The 16,882-nt window shown below is 40.3% G+C and overlaps 1 protein-coding gene across 1 annotated transcript in view; it reads left to right on the top strand.

Annotated features, from left to right (window-relative positions):
- The first annotated feature begins 263 nt into the window (after positions 1–263).
- The window catches only part of ZBTB41 (zinc finger and BTB domain containing 41), a 43,803-nt gene continuing 27,184 nt past the window's right edge, over positions 264–16,882 (top strand). Inside the window, exons 1-5 of the mRNA XM_015099403.3 lie at positions 264–344; positions 978–2,217; positions 11,667–11,874; positions 12,556–12,625; positions 15,439–15,586. Of these exons, the coding sequence (XP_014954889.3) occupies positions 1,095–2,217; positions 11,667–11,874; positions 12,556–12,625; positions 15,439–15,586 (1,549 nt within the window). The 5' untranslated portion in view covers positions 264–344; positions 978–1,094. The remainder of the gene's footprint in view (positions 345–977; positions 2,218–11,666; positions 11,875–12,555; positions 12,626–15,438; positions 15,587–16,882) is intronic.

Here is a 16,882-nt window from a genome sequence, read left to right as displayed (position 1 = left end):
GCGGCCACTGAACCGCCGCGAAAACCCGGACTAACGGACTCGGGCTGTCGTCGCTGGGGTCGCCCGGGAGCGGGGGGCATCACGGAGCATGCGCGGGGAGGGGGAGCGCGCGCACATGCGCAAGGCCGCGCGCTGGGGGCTGTCGGGCGGCAGCGAGGCTGCGCGCGGCTGACGTGTTCGGTGGCCGCGGCGGCGGCGGCGGCGGCGGCGGCGGCGGCGGGGCGACGGCAGGGGAAAGGCGGGCGGGGCCGGGGGCTGAACCCGGAAGTGTCTCGGCGCCGGAGCGAGCGCGCCCGGAGTGGAGCTTGGCGGCCGGGAGCCAGTGGGGAGCCCTGCGTTCCCGGGTAAATGGACACGCGGGGCGTCCGCGCGGGGAGCGGGTGGGCGGGCGGCTGGGGGTCGCCGTCGGTGGCGCGGTCTCGGCCCGGCGGGGGCCCGGGGAGTCTCTGCTCTGGCGACCGTCCCCCGGGTGACCCCGACCTCGTCTTCGCGACGCTCCCAGGGCAGTCCCGCCGGGCGCTTCCGTCCTTTGGACGCTCGCCGGCCGGGATGAGGTGCGCCTCACCGCCCCGGGGAAACGTGTTAATGGGTGGCGGGGAGGGGGAGGGAACGTGGGTTCCGTGGCCGCGACGGCTTGAGTGTCAGCGCCCCGGCGCCCTTGCATCGCGAAGGTGGCCGCCTCGACCTGCCCCGCGGCAGGCTCGGGGAAGCCTCCACTTCTGCCCGCTTTCCCGCTACTCCGTTCGGGAATAGGGCCTGCAAGGTGTGCCCTGCCTCCTTCAAAATTATTCTTTTGTTGGCTTTTTCTAACCCGGCCCGCCTCGTTCTCCGCCCTAAAATCTCAGCCACGAATGCGTGGAAGCGGTGACTTTGTCATAATTTACTTCTCATTTAGGAAGAATTTGTTGACAGTACCGCGAGGGATTTAGGATGGCTGGGCCGTGGAGTTTTACGTGGTTCTACTCTCTTCTTCACAGACCATGCAACCCTCGGGCACGCCCCTCCAGAAGCTGTGATCCCAGACAATCCTGTTTTCCTTCATAAATCCCTCAAGACACTTATGAAGTTTCTTGTTCTGAAACCGTTGTACTGCAATGAAGAAGAGGAGAAAGGTTACTTCACATCTTGACGAGAAGATCCATCTAGGCTACCATAAAGATTCCCCGGAAGGAAATGTTGTAGAGGACTGTGACCAAGTAACCTACACTCATTCCACAGAAAGACCCGCTCCTGAAACCCTACGCTGTTATCAGGAACTTCCTCCCTCCCCGGATCAGAGGAAACTTCTGAGTTCTTTGCAGTACAATAAGAACTTGCTGAAGTATTTGAATGATGACAGGCAGAAGCAACCGTCTTTCTGTGACTTACTTATCATAGTAGAAGGAAAAGAATTTAGCGCCCATAAAGTTGTCGTTGCTGTTGGCAGTAGTTATTTCCATGCATGTTTGAGCAAAAATCCGAGCACGGATGTTGTCACCCTGGATCACGTAACGCACTCCGTTTTTCAGCATTTGCTTGAATTTCTTTACACATCAGAATTTTTTGTATACAAATATGAAATCCCTCTTGTTTTAGAGGCTGCAAAATTTCTAGATATTATAGATGCAGTTAAGCTGCTAAATAATGAAAATGTTGCCACTTTTCAGTCTGAGCTAACGGAAAAGTCATCACCAGAAGAAACACTAAGTGAATTAACTGGAAGACTATCAAGTAATCATCAGTGTAAATTCTGTAGTAGACATTTTTGTTATAAGAAGTCTTTAGAGAATCATTTGTCAAAAACCCATAGGTCCCTTTTATTAGGGAAAAAACATGGGTTAAAAATGCTGGAGAGAAGTTTTTCCACAAGAAGATCAAAACGGAATCGAAAGTGCCCTGTTAAGTTTGAGGACACCAGTGATGATGAGCAAGAAAGTGGTGATGGGTCAGACAATTTAAATCAAGACAGTTTTGATAAGGAAAAGTCAGACAGAAATGATTCTGAGGATCCCGGAAGTGAATATAATGCTGAAGAAGATGAGCTAGAAGAGGAAATGTCAGATGAATATTCTGACATTGAAGAACAGAGTGAAAAAGATCAGAATGATGCAGAAGAGGAGCCGGAGGCCGGTGATTCTGTCGGAAGCATTCATGAGGGGTTAACCCCTGTAATCATTCAGAACAGTAACAAAAAAATATTGCAGTGTCCCAAATGCGATAAGACATTTGACCGCATAGGTAAGGAAGAAAAGCTTGTTTCTTGTCTCTAATAAGAAAGCATGTTTCTTGTCTCTAATAATTTACTTTTCATGGATACTTTAAAGGTGATAATTAAAAACTAATAACTTTTGAAAAGTATGGAGGGTATTTGATTTTTGATCTGTACTTTATCCTGTTATTATAAATTTATTGTGATTCAGGAATTAAGTATTTATATTACCTTTTATTTTCTCTTCCTCATGTCCTGGCAGTAGGTGACAGATCATTAGTTCCTGTGTTTAGTATGGAAAATTCCAGAGTGCCAATAATTATGAATATAGCATTTTGATTTATATGCTAATTTAATTTAAGTGCTATTTTGAGTCATCATAGAAAATTGAAATAGGCCATATTGTATGTAATTTAATAATTCCTGTACTGTTTCCCCTTGAGCGTGGTAATATGTGAGTCATAAATATAGTCACTTTTCCAGTATCCAGTACTGTTTAGAACTGGGATGTTTCAGATTAAGAATAGTTACGGATAAAACTTAATTACTAAATGTAATAAATGCCTTCATTCTGTAGGCAGAGACTTTAGGAAGGGTCCTAATAGAATTCTTGGGTTATTATAATAATGAATAAATCAATATTTTCTTTATTGGAAAAGCATATGAAAAGTGATATGAAAGTGAAAAGCATATGAAAGGGAAAGTATTAGTTGCTCATTTGTGTCTGACTCTCTCCGACCTCATGGACTGTAGCCCACCAGGCTCCTCTGTTCATGGAATTCTCCAGGGAGGAATACCTGGAGTGGGTTGCCATTCCCTTCTCTGGGGATCTTCCCAGCCCAGGGATCGAACCTGGGTCTCTTGCATTGCAGGCAGTCAGTGAATATTTAATTTCAGGAGAGCTTACTTGCTAGTAAAATAATTTTTGGAGGTGTCTTATATGGACTTTATAATGTGAACTTTAAAATTGCAGCAATTCACCTATTTACATATAAATGAGAGTTATGAAATTGGGGACTGTATTTTACCACATAGAATGATAAAAGAAGCAGATAAGTATTATTTAACCTTGTAAAATTACTTATACATTTAATATATCCCCATGTGTCCCTAGTGGGTCAGATGGTAGAGTCTGGCTGCAGTGCTGGAGACCCAGGTTTGATACCTGGTTAGGAAGATCCCTTGGAGAAGGAAAGGCGACCCACTCCAGTATTCTTGCCGTATTCTTGCCTGGAAAATCCCATGGACAGAGAAGCCTGACAGGCTTCAGTCCATGGGGTGGCAAAGAGTCAGACATGACTGAGCAACTTCACTTCACTCACTGATGTTATTGAGTTAGGAGGAAATTGGTTAAATAAGGTGTTGGTTTGCTCTCAAAATACTCAACAGTGTAAATTATGTAAGCAGTGTAAGCAGTAGGTGCCCTTTTTTTGCTTTTTTATGCCTTTGAATATTTTTCTCTACATTAGAATGCTTTTGACAGTCCAACTTAATAATTGTTCATTGCTCTTTTTAGTGTGTTTAAAGTTCTGTACAAATGAATAGAGTAACTTTTTTTGAGCAGCTAGTCAGTTGGAGACAAGTAGCTTGTTAAACTAAGGCTGGTAAATGTTCTTGTGGAGCTGTGGACTCGTACTGTGAGCATTACAGGGAACAGAAGAACATTCTTGAATTGAGATAACTGACAAAGTTTCATCTTTCCAGTTGATTCTGCCTTTTTAGACTTTACTCTTAGCACACGCTTCCTGTATCATGCCTTGTTCTCAGTCGTGCTCAGTCGTGTCCAGCTCCTTGCCACCCCGTGAACTGTAGCCCGCCAGGCTCCTCTGGTCATGGGATTTTTCCCGGCAAGGATACTGGAATGGGTTGCCATTTCCTTAATTTGGCCTAATTTGATTTGAGATGTGTGAGAGCAGAGTCAGTCTGCCAGTGGCATTGTGGGTCCAGCAGATAGATATCAGACTCTTGTATCCAACACTGGGCCTATGGGATGCATTGTGAGCAAGGGATTCTGGGTTCAGGTAAGAAAAGGAAGATGATACTCAATGTCTATTAACACTCTCAAATTCTCTAGCAAACAAACCTGTTAATTTTATTTAACCTGGCATTTTCTCAGATAACTTTATCACGGGACATTTGGAAACTCCCGGGAAACTAGAGTTCTGTGCACACTATTTGGGGAAATACTGCATAAGTTAAGGTCTTGATGTACTAAAAAGAAGGCATTTTGCAGCTTTTTGAACTAAGGTTAGTTCAGATAATCAGATAAATGTGGATATCAATAGATCACATTGTCAGCTTATTTCCAGCCTCCTTTCTGGATGTGTTTTATATTATCCCCCTCTTATTGAACCCCTCTTTTGCTTAGCCTCACTGGGGCTGCTGACTTCTCCCCTGTGCAGAGAAAGAGAAGAGATTGAGATTATGATTTTATCATACTGGTTACGAAGCGTTGATATGAGCTGTGGCGATGTCAGACTGCCTGCGTTTTTGCATCCAGGTCTTATGTGAGTCACTTCACCTGTGTGTACTTTTGTCTCCTCACAGAATGGATGGTGTTAATAGCACCTTCTCATGGGGGTTACTATGAGGATTAAATAGGATAGTCTTTGTGAAAGTTGTGTGAATACAGTATGAAGTTACAATACTGTGAAATCGAGGTGTGCAGTGAATGCTAGCTGCTCTTATTCATCATTAATATAGTTTCTGAATGTCTGTACTATGCCAGACACTAAACAAATATGAAGTGATATGTTCTTTGTCGTCAAGAATCTTAGAGATTAATGAGTACATGCAAAAACACAGTTATATTATAATAAAGATAATCTTACCAGGACAGGGACAGACGCTTAGGGGAATCGGGAAAGATTTCATGGAGCAGGTAGCATTTGAGCTGAGAACATAAGAAAGGGAGGAGCTTGCAAGGCAGAAGGACCAACAAGTACAAAGACTTTAAGGTAGTTATGTTCTGGAAATTGCTAAAACTAGAGTGATTTCAGGGTGGGCTGCTGCTGCTGCCTCCCAGTCGCTTCAGTCGTGTCCGACTCTGCGACCCCATAGATGGCAGCTCACCAGGCTCCCCAGTCCCTGGGATTCTCCAGGTAAGAACACTGGAGTGGATTGCCATTTCCTTCTCCAATGCATAAAAATGAAAAGTGAAAGTGAAGTTGTTCAGTTGTGTCCAACTCTTTGTGACCCCATGGACTGCAGCCTACCAGACTCCTCCGTCCATGGGATTTTCCAGGCAAGAGTACTGGAGTTGGGTGCCATTGCCTTCTCTGTCAGGGTGGGCAAGTAGGCGTAATGAAAATGATGAGAGATGAGGATTGGCAAGTGAGCAGAGGTCATGTTTTGAGTAGTTTGTATGTAGTGCAGAGGAGTTTTTAATCCAGTAAGCGATAAAAAGTTGAGAAAACAGAGGAAATGACCGCCATAGGCATTTTAGAAAGGTAGACTGGCTTCAGGGAAGAGAAGGAAGTTGGAAAGAGCAGAGGGTTATTTCAGGCTTGGGCTAGAAGGATGAGCAGCATTGGGAATGGGATGCGGGACAGGGTGGATCAGAGCTACAGGCTTCAGTGGACTGGTGACGGGTAGAATGAAAAGAACAGGCAGATGGAGAAGACCTGTGATTCTTCAGTGTCCTCCTGTATCATCTCTATCAGAAGTCCTCTTTATTCTTAAAACACTTCCAGGGCTACTTTCCAATAACCCTTGTATCACCCACATTTCTTTAGGAGGTTTTTAAAATGTCCACCTAGGATTTTGGTTGTTATTTCCCTGCCTTATCACATTGTGAGCTGGAAAGTGTCTGTTACTTTTGGTTAGTATCCTTGATGAAAGCCCGGGTCATTTAAAATGAGTAAGTTTTCAGTAAGTTCCTGTTCAATTGAACTAGGGTGAAAGATTGACATCTGACTTGTAAGAAGCCTTTAACTTGCGGTTTCAGAGTGGGTTTATGAGAGGTAACTAATAAGCTCTGGAACCATATGTAGTTTACTGATTTGATTCTCTCACTTTGGATCTTTTACCTTTTTTGATGTGTTTCATAGATGCTCAGAAGCAGACTCCTGATCCAGTGTGCTATCCTGAGGCTCCAGCTGTCCTCCTCTCTGCCCATTCTCATGCAGATAAGAGTCCTTTGACCTTTCCCCCCTTAAACTGAAAACCTAGGGGTGAAAAGGCAAAAATCAAATGGGGAAAAGATGACAGATAGGGGTGAGAGAAAAAAATTTTGGATGATTTGTCTTTTCTGTGCTTTCCTTAGATTAAATTTGATCTCTTCTAGAAGCAGAAAATATTTTGTAGCTTTAAAAAAAATGTGACTTATTTAAGACTATCCTGACAGATTCCAGTTGGTTCTGAATAGGGAAGCATTTTGACTTACGGCATACTTCTCTACTTTAGTGAAGTGTTCTTCATGCCATGCCAAATGAATAAATTTGAGGTATAATTTAAGATTTGGCGTATGAGATATATAATGAGCTAATTTGGTGATGTTTCTCTTTGAAAAAGCTCCACATGAAATCTGATAATAATTTACCATGACCCATTTGGAATGAAACCCAAGGTCAAGTTATGTTATGTGTAAATATGTGTATTCTATATCTCCTAATTTGGAACATAATTCATATTGGGATTCAGTCAGAAAAATGCTGTGGACGAAATTTCTTAATATTATGTATTTTCTATTGGAGATCAAGAATGGTTGGGCATAATTTAGTATTCTGTGAAGGAACACTGAGGGTTTTTTTGATGGAAACTATTTGATAACCTTGAAGTAAACACTTGATTTATACATTATTATTGAATTCCCCCCACCCAATAAGAAAAGAAAGAGAGATTTGTTGTCTGTGTTTATGCGAGAACTCCTACCCTCAACAACCCTACCAGTTGATTTAAACCTGGGATTTCATTGTACATTTACCTGACTTTGTGGTTCAGCGTTCCCTCGGAAGCTGTCTCTTGTTGTTCAGAAATTCAAAGCCATGCAGATAATATACCCTACAGTGCCTCTGTGCATACATTTGAGTTGACATAATAGAAAAGTTTTTTATTTTAGAGATTCTGATTGTTACAGTAAATTATTCAAATTTATGTATTTTCATAGGTGTCTTTGGACTTTACTGAATTTATTTTAAAACAGTTTTCTTTTTAGGGGGTTAAATCGTATTAAGTCTTCTGGTCTATAGGCAAATGGAAGTTTAACAATCAGAAGTAGTTTTGATCTGTAACTGCCACTTAATGGCTTTATTATTCAACTAAATATAACTTAATTTGCAAGCAAGACTTTCTTGACTCTAAATAAAGGGAAATTCTACTAATTGTTAATTTAACATCTTCCCAACAGAGGTATTTTCATAGAAAATAAAAGGTTTTGGGAAGGTTTTTCTTATAATGTGAGATTTTTAAGTTGCTCTTCCCATTCACTTGGGTAAAAATCAGGAGACTTTAGTAATAGGAGGTTAAGTTAGCTTTCAGTTCTGAGACTGTGCTAAGTATGCAGTCAATCCCCTGGTAGGAATAGTCCCATTCCGAAAATCACTTGTAACTTAGTCATTTAAAAATCATACTGTATACTCTTGATTCATTATTTACATAATTTAAAAAGCAAGCTTATGAAAAATATGAAACGTGAAAACTTATACAATCATGGAAGACTTTTTTGTTTTAATTCCATAAAATGACACCTATCTTTGCCAAATTAAAATTGTGGGTTATTAGTACATATTGCTAATGTTTGGATTCTGTACCTTTTCTGGTATCCAATAAATGTGTAAAAAGTATTTTGGAATCCAGTACAAGCATGCTGTATTTTTTAATTAATTAATTTAATTGGAGGATAATTCAAGCATGCTGTATTATAATAGAGAAAAATTAAAATCAACTCAAAAACACTTCCCCAAGAAATTATGTTATAGCAGTATTATTCTGGTTATATCCTGCAAAAAAATAATAAAAATACATGCTCTTCCAACTTTTTTGGATAGTTCAAGGTTAGAAATACATAATTATGCTATATACATATTAATATGTATGTGTATGTTCAGTTGCTCAGTTGGTCCAACTCTTTGTGACCCCCATGGTCACAAAGGCTCCTCTGTTCGTGGAATTCTCCAGACAAGAATACTGGAATGGGTAGCCATTCTCTTCTCTAGGACATCTTCCTGACCCAGGGATGGAACCATAGTCTCCTGTGTTATAAGCAGATTCTTTACTGTCAAAGCCACCAGAGAAGCAAAAGATGCATAGATCATCGTATGGTCTGTGCTTAAATACCTTGTGGATTTTTTATCATATCTTGGTTTTTCTTTGCTTATAATATTATCCTCCCCCCTTACATTAAGGGAAATACCTTGGTTCCCTTTCTTCAGTATTCTTATGTAAGTGCAGTGCAATTAATTTTTAGATAATACTCTCTGTGTTTATTAAATTTAATCATATTTAAGTTTAATTAAGTCCCATTCGTTTATTTTTGTTTTTATTCTCATTACTCTAGGAGATGGGTCAAAAAGGATCTTGCTGTGATTTATGTCAAAGAGTGCTGTTCTGCCTATGTCTTCCTCAAAGAGTTTTGCAGTGTCTGGCCTTGCATTAGGTCTTTAATCCGTTTTGAGTTTATTTTTGTGTATGGTGTTAGGAAGTGTTCTAATTTCTCTCTGTTACATGTCCAGTTTTCCCAGCACCGCTTATTGAAGAGGCTGCCTTTTCTACATTGTATATTCTTGCCATCTTTGTCAAAGACTAGGGGACCATAGGTACTTGGCTTTGTTGCTGGACTTCCTATCATGTTCCACTCATCTATATTTCTGTTTTTGTGCCAGTACGATACTGTTTCGATTACTTTAGCTTTGTAATGTAGTCTGAAGTCAGGAAGCCTGATTGCTCCCGCTCTGGTTTTCTTTCTCAAGATTGCTTTGGCTATTTGGGGTCTTTTGTGTTTCTATACTAAGTAAAACTTTTTGATCTAGTTCTGTGAAAAATGCCATTGATAGTTTGATAGGGATTGTGTTGAATCTGTAGATTGCTTTGGGTAGTATGGTCATTTTTACAATATTGATTCTTCTAATCCAAGAACATGGTGTGTCTAAATGTCCATCAACAGATGAATAGATAAAGAAGATGTGGTATATATGTACAGTGGAATATTACTCAGCCGTAAACAGGAGCAAAATTGGGTCATTTGGAGTGATGTGGATGGACCTAGAGTCTGTCATACAGAGTGAAGTAAGTCAGAGAAAAATAACATATATTAATGCATGTGTGTGGGATCTAGAAAAATGGTACAGATGAACCTATTTGCAGGGCAGAAATAGAGACAGACATAGAGAACAGACTTGTGGGCCCTGGGGTGGCTGGGAAGGGGAGGGTGGATTTGGGAGGCAAGTGACATACGTACACTCCCGTGTGTACATTAGATAGCGGTGGAGACCTGCAGTGCAGCACTGGGAGCTCAGCGTGGTGCTCTGTGATGACCTGGAGGGTTGGGATGGTGGAGGAGAGGTCCACGAGGGAGGGGACAGGTGTAGACATACAGCTGATTCACACTGCTGTACAGCAGAAACTGACACAACCTCATAAAGCAATTGTACTCCAAAAATTGTATTTAGATGCATGTAATAAATTGGTGAATGTAGACAAATAATTATGATTATCTTTCTTCCTCATGGCCTTAGAATATTTTTTTTTATCTAATCTCCATGATACATGTACGACTTACATATTTTTTTATGTAAAAATATGTGGGTGAAATGTTATTTGCCTATTAGCTTTCGCCTGAAGAAAAATTTATGTATATATATTTTTTCAGGACAAAGCAAAGCTAAGCTTATCATAGAAAATTACTCTTCATATTGATGGTGTTTTTTCTTATTTCTGTTGCCTTTCACTCAAAAGTATTCTTAGTTAAAATTTCCGTTTTATGCTGCTAGATGTGCATAGTCACAGCTTTGATTACAGAATAATAATCATAGCCAGCATTAACTGATAGAGCTTATAGTGGGTTAGGAAACAGTAGTGTCTTATGTGTATTAACTGATTTATTATTACAGTAATCCTCTGAAGTAAATACTATCATTCCATTTTTATTTTTGCATATTTTCATTATGCCACTATTATTTTTTCAAATAAGAAAGATTTGAGAAAGGTTACTTGTCCAAGGTCACATAGCCTGCAATTTAAAGTGTTGTGATTCATGTCCAGGTGCCTGGATCCAGGGTCTCTGCCCCTACCATTGATACTGGTCTGCCTCTATAATGTGAAATTGTATATTCTGAATAATGATGTAAAAGGCAGGCTTTTAGTATAAGGTGGCTCAGTGGTAAAGAAGCTGCCTGCCAGTGCACGAGACGCAGATTCCATCCCTGGATCCGGAAGATCCCCTGGAGAAGAAAATGGCACCCCACTCCAGTATTCTAGCCTGGAGAATGCTGCAGACAGAGGAGCCTGGCTGGCTACAGTCAGTGGGGTTGCAAAGAGTCAGACATAACTTGGCAACTAAACACACCACCACCATCATAAGTCGGAATATAAATAAAAATTAAGCCAAAATGTGTCCTTTTATTTCATTTTTAAATTGTCACTTTTCTTTTTGGACAAGCTGTGTTAAAATTTCTTTTTTTCAATTTTTTTTTATTGAATTATATTTGATTTACAATATTGTGTTAGCTTCAGGTGTACAACAAAGTTACTCAGTTTTATATAAATTATTTTCCATGATAGGTTTGTTATGTGTGTGAGTCTGTTTCTGTTTGTAAATAACTTTATTATTTTTTATATTCACCTGTCATAGGTGACTTTGTCATATTTGACTTACTTTGACTTAGTATGATAATCTCAGGGTCCATCCATGTTTCTGCAAATGGCAGTATTTCACCATTTTTTATGGGTGGGCAATATTCCATCATATATATATGTGTGTGTGTATACACGTATATATACATACAACATCTTTTTTATCCATTCATCTGTTAATGGACATTTAGGTTGTTAGGTCCTGTAATTTAGGACATTATATTCAGGATATAATACAGATCTCACATTAATATGCCTCCAGGTGTCTGCATTATACCTGCTCATTTTGTCATTTTCTTACTTTTCTTTATTACCTAAGTATGTGGGCCTTAGTAAATTTATGTTAAGCATGCAGTCAGTCCAGGTGATGCGCTTGTGTCCTAATGTCTTAATAAGCTGGAGAAGTCTTGTATGAATGGGCTGTAGTGTAAATTTTGTTGAGTAATGCTAGATTTGTGGTACCCTTTCCAGATTTCCTTCTATGGGAAGAGAGATGAAAATATATGAGCTATATAATATATTATGTTGCCTTTTGTGATATTTTTTAAAAAGTCTGCTAATCTGTAGGTTCCTTTCAGTTTGTGTCTATTAAATATGCTGTTTATCATGAGATTTTATTCCACTGTCTAATTTCAGTCACTGTGTAGTAACGGTACTGAGCGTAATTTTCATTTCTGTCTCTTCATAGGGAAATATGAGAGTCACACACGTGTTCACACAGGTGAGAAGCCCTTTGAGTGTGATATTTGCCACCAACGCTATTCGACAAAGTCTAACCTAACTGTTCACAGAAAGAAGCACAGTAATGAAACAGAATTTCATAAGAAGGAGCACAAGTGCCCTTACTGTAATAAACTTCATGCAAGCAAGAAGACTTTAGCCAAGCATGTTAAGAGGCAAGTATGATCTTGCTTCCATAGTAGATTCTAATGTGCCTTCTCATTTAAATATGTAGTGAGCCAAACACACCTACGGAGTGCTTGTTTCCACTCCTTTCACTGCTTAAAATTTTCTAGATGACAAATTTTTTAAGAAAAGAACAGCAAATATTAGTTCATACTTGTGAGATTAAGTTTTTTGAGGTTGAAACAAAACAATCTATATTCTAGAAATTTAAGAAACCACATTTTGATTATCCTTGGTTTTATGTCTTGGGTTTTGACAAGTATATTTTCAATGTATATGATTATACAACTCCAGAAAACTTATTCCTCATGCTCAGCTTTGTCTTTAGTATATAAAAATTTATGAGAGAATATTTATGTTTATAATGAGAAATTAAATTTACTGAACTAAGGACTAAAGTCAAGTGAGTTGCCTTGAAGATTCTCTGTGAATAGATAGGTTCCTGAATATATTTAAAATGATTACATTTTACTTTGACTATTTCTGCATAAATTTAGGCACACACATTCATATATTAAAATGATAGCGATTCTTAAAATACTCAGAAGTGCCTGTCTCTAATAAAGGAATCACTGCTCGATTCTTATAATTAACTGTTAACATGTCAAATAGAGTACTGACTTAACTAATATCATCTTTTCCTAACAGTCTTTTAATTTTTTTTCTTATAGATTTCATCCTGAAAATGCACAGGAATTTATTTCTATTAAGAAGACTAAGAGTGAAAGTTGGAAGTGTGATGTAAGAGATTTTAAATTGTAGTAGAAAACCCTAAATTAAATGTAGTGTGAACCTTTGTGAAAGTAATTAAATTTTAAAGTAATATAAACTTAGCTTATATCACTTTTAGAATCTTTTATACAGTGTTATTCTAATATTTTTACAAATTAAGCCTGGTATGAGTTACTTTTTGGATGATGGACCTGAAAAATAGAAATCCTAGATTTTATTTGTTTTGTAACCACTATAACATGTTTCTATAGTTATCTATATAAATTATGACATTACTGTTGCATACAGTATAAAATGTTAGAATTTTCCCTCCACTTCTGATTATCCGTGGCTATATGTCAAACCACCTGAAAACTTAGTGGCCTTAAATTACTGTTTCACTTTCATCTCATCATTTTGTGGGTCAGTAATAGTAATGGGGCAGGAGTTCGCTAGGTAATTCTTCTGTCCCACGTGGTGCCAGCTGAAGTCACTCAGTTGTTTTCAGCTGGTGGGTAGTCCGTCTGGTCCCGTCTGGTCTGGTTTGGAGCTGCTCCCAAAGTGCCTCACTCGCCTGGCTGGAGGTTGGTGTTGGTCTGCAGCTGGGAGCTCTGCCAGGCCGCTGGCCAGGGCCGCTTCCTGGAGCTGCTTGAGCTTCCTTCTAGCATGGCACCTGGGCTCCAGGAGGGAAAGAGTGTTCCAGGAAGCCAAGGTGAGCAGTATCATGCTTTTTACAGCCTCACCTTGGAAGTCTCAGAGCACCACTTCTAGCATGTTCTGTTGGTCATACAAGCCACTCTAGCCAGGGAAGATTTAAGGGGAGTGGAATCAGTCTCTATTTTACAATGATAGGAGAAGCAATGAATTTGTAGGTATTTTTTATTCTGCTGCAGCTGCTGCTACTGCTGCTAAGTCGCTTCAGTCGTGTCCGACTCTGTGCGACCCCATAGACAGCAGCCTACCAGGCTCCTCTGTCCCTGGGATTCTCCAGGCAAGAACACTGGAGTGGGTTGCCATGTCCTTCTCCTTTTATTCTTCTATACCGCCTAAATTCAGTCAGTTCAGTTCAGTCGCTCAGTTGTGTGTGACTCCTTGTGACCCTATGAATTGCAGCACGCCAGGCCTCCTTGCCCATCACCAACTCCCGGAGTTCACTCAGACTCACGCCCATCAAGTCAGTGATGCTATCCAGCCATCTCATCCTCTGTCGTCCCCTTCTCCTCCTGCCCCCAGTCCCTCCCAGCATCAAAGTCTTTTCCAATGAGTCAACTCTGCGTGAGGTGGCCAAAGTGCTGGAGTTTCAGCTTCAGCATCATTCCCTCCAAAGAAATCCCAGGGCTAATCTTCAGAATGTACTGGTTGGATCTCCTTGCAGTCCAAGGGACTCTCAAGAGTCTTTTCCAACACCACAGTTCAAAAGCATCAATTCCTCGGTGCTCAGCTTTCTTCACAGTCCAACTCTCACATCCATACATGACCACTGGAAAACCATAGCCTTGACTAGATGGACCTTTGTTGGCAAAGTCATGTCTCTGCTTTTCAATATGCTATCTAGATTGGTTATAACTTTTCTTCCAAGGAGTAAGCGTTTTTTAATTTCATGGTTGCAGTCACCATCTACAGTGATTTTGGAGCCCAGAAAAATAAAGTCTGACACTGTTTCCACTGTTTCCCCATCTATTTGCCATGAAGTGATGGGACCAGATGCCATGATCTTTGTTTTCTGAATATTGAGCTTTAAGCCAAGTTTTTCACTCTCCTCTTTCACTTTTACTTTTCACCCCCTAAAGTAGTTTTTCATTATTTAGGTAAATACTGTTTAAATGAGTCACCAGCTGTCATTTTGTCTTCTTTACTCCAAGGCCTCAGTTTATGTGTATGACCGTATTCTCACCATTTCTCTGATCTCAACTTGTAGGAATTGAGGTTATTTGGATCTTAGTGGTTTCCTTACCTTATTAAGTTTTATCATTCTCATGTGTAAAATGATAATAACTGTATCTACCTCCTAGGTTTGTTGTGAGCATTAAGTAGAATAATCCACGACTCACTTAGCTTTGCGCCTGGTGTAGAGTGCATGCCGTGTTGTTACATCTGGCATATAGCGCATGTCTTGTTACTACAGCAGCCTGTCTCCACCCCCGCCCCCACTTTCTAAATTTGATGTCTACCAGATTTTTTAAAAAGTTGTGTCTATTCTTTCTGACCACTTTTAAGAGATAAACTTTCAAGTAATTTTTCTGAGGTTTTTTTATTCCAATTCCTAATCAAATATATGGCTGGTATGACATATAATTAGTTTTCAAACATACATTTAATGGATTTAGAAATGTTGACCAGGATTAAGATGACTGTATAATCTGAGGAATCAGCCTGTTGGAAATGTAAGATGTTGGAATTCGCCGACCTTTAGCACTAGTTTAAAACAACTTCTTGCTGTAATTCCTCCGGGGCTTCCCTGGTGGCTCCGTCGGTGAAGAATCTGCCTGCAGTGTGGAGCCCTGGGTTCATTCAGACCCTGGGTCGGGAAGACCCCCTGGAGGAGGGCATGGCAGCCCACTCCAGTATTGCTGCCTGGAGAATCCTCATGGACAGAGGAGCCTGGCGGGCTGCAGTCCACGGGGTTGCAAGGAGTCGTGACAGGACTGAGCGACTAAGCACAGCACGCTCATTTCTCAAGGCTTTCTTTTTTTCTGTACAATCAGTTGATTATACTTTTGGTAAGTGTTTTCTTTGGGGAGAAATTCCTGACTACTTGAATTTATATGTTTATTCCTCATCAGAGCTTTATATTTTTATTTTAGATTCACGTTCCCTCACATTTTATGTGCATTTTCCTTTAGATTTGTAAGAAATCTTTTACTCGAAGACCACACTTGGAGGAACATATGATTCTCCATTCTCAAGACAAACCTTTTAAGTGCACCTATTGTGAAGAACATTTCAAATCACGATTTGCACGGTTGAAACATCAAGAAAAGTTCCATCTGGGTAAGCAAATTACTTTTCTAGGACCATCACAGCCACTGTTGGTGAGCACATTGTGCTGGGGAGACTGCTGCTGTGGGACCACTTAGGAGAGGAGCTCGTGTGAGTGGGGCAGGGTTCTTGGAGATGAGTAAACACTGGGTTTGTTTTGTTTTGTGATGGCACGTGTGTTTGTGGTGTTATGCCCAGAGTCCGAGTCCCCAAAACTGAGAGAATAAGACATCCACAGCAATGCAAACGCAAAAAGGGAATTTATTGCTAGCTCGAGCCAGGGCCCAAGTTTCATCCAATGTAGTGGAGTGGAACAAGGGCCCCCGAGTTCTGAATCACCTATACTTTTATACAGACGGTTCTGTTTCTGTAACAGCATAGCTGATTGGTTAAACCGTACGCACGCTTGGACTTTTAAACCTCGCATCCCTATCTGGATTGGCTCGGGTCTGGCGCTGGCGGGGGGCTATGGGGATTTTTTTTGATTGGTCTAGCTACCCTGCCTGCGGGCTTGCCCCTTAGAGCCTGTCCTGGCTTCAGTTTGGTCCTAACATTCCCCCCTGTCTTCAGCTTCATAGAGGAATCTTCCTCTTTATGTTGGGGCAGGGCCTGATATTGTTGCCTCAGTACCATCAGTTGGAGGGTATTGACGCGGTCTTTTATAAAGGCAACAAGCTTAGTTATTATGCATGGACCAAAAGTAAGTATTAATAGTAGCACTATTAGAGGGCCCACCAAGGTAGAAATTAGCGTTGTTAACCACAGGGACTGTTGGAACCAGGACTCAAATTAATTTTGAGACTTTTTTTTTTCTTTTTTTTTGATTTAGCCCTTTTCTTATCTTGGCCAGGGACTCCCTGATTACCCCTGAGTGATTTACATAAAAACAATGTTTTTCCCTTAACACAGCACATAGGCCCCCTGAGAGACTTCATACTCAAGATACTTTTTTTTTTTTTTTTTTTTTTTAGGAAAGGGAAAATATAGTTTTTGCTTACACAATATATAACGTACTTAGCATTTACCCTGTGACAAACATTGTATTGAGTACTTTATATGCATCATCTAATTTAACATTCACAATAAACCTTTGAAGTGTATCTTAATTAAGCCATTTACAAATGAGGGGGTTTAGATTCAGGGAAGTTATATAGTTGATCAAAAATAAAAGTGGATTTTTAACGAATTCAGTTCGGTTCAATCGCTCAGTCGTGTCCGACTCTTTGCGACCCCATGAATTGCAGCACGCCAGGCCTCCCTGTCCATCACCAACATACTTTTTGGGAATTGGGGCGGAGGTCTCTTTCT

The sequence above is a fragment of the Ovis aries genome, chromosome 12 (assembly GCF_016772045.2).
Source record: "Ovis aries strain OAR_USU_Benz2616 breed Rambouillet chromosome 12, ARS-UI_Ramb_v3.0, whole genome shotgun sequence".
Classification (NCBI taxonomy): Eukaryota; Metazoa; Chordata; class Mammalia; order Artiodactyla; family Bovidae; genus Ovis; species Ovis aries.
The sequence above is the reverse complement of the archived record's forward strand: the minus strand, read 5'-3'. Positions and strand labels throughout refer to the sequence as shown.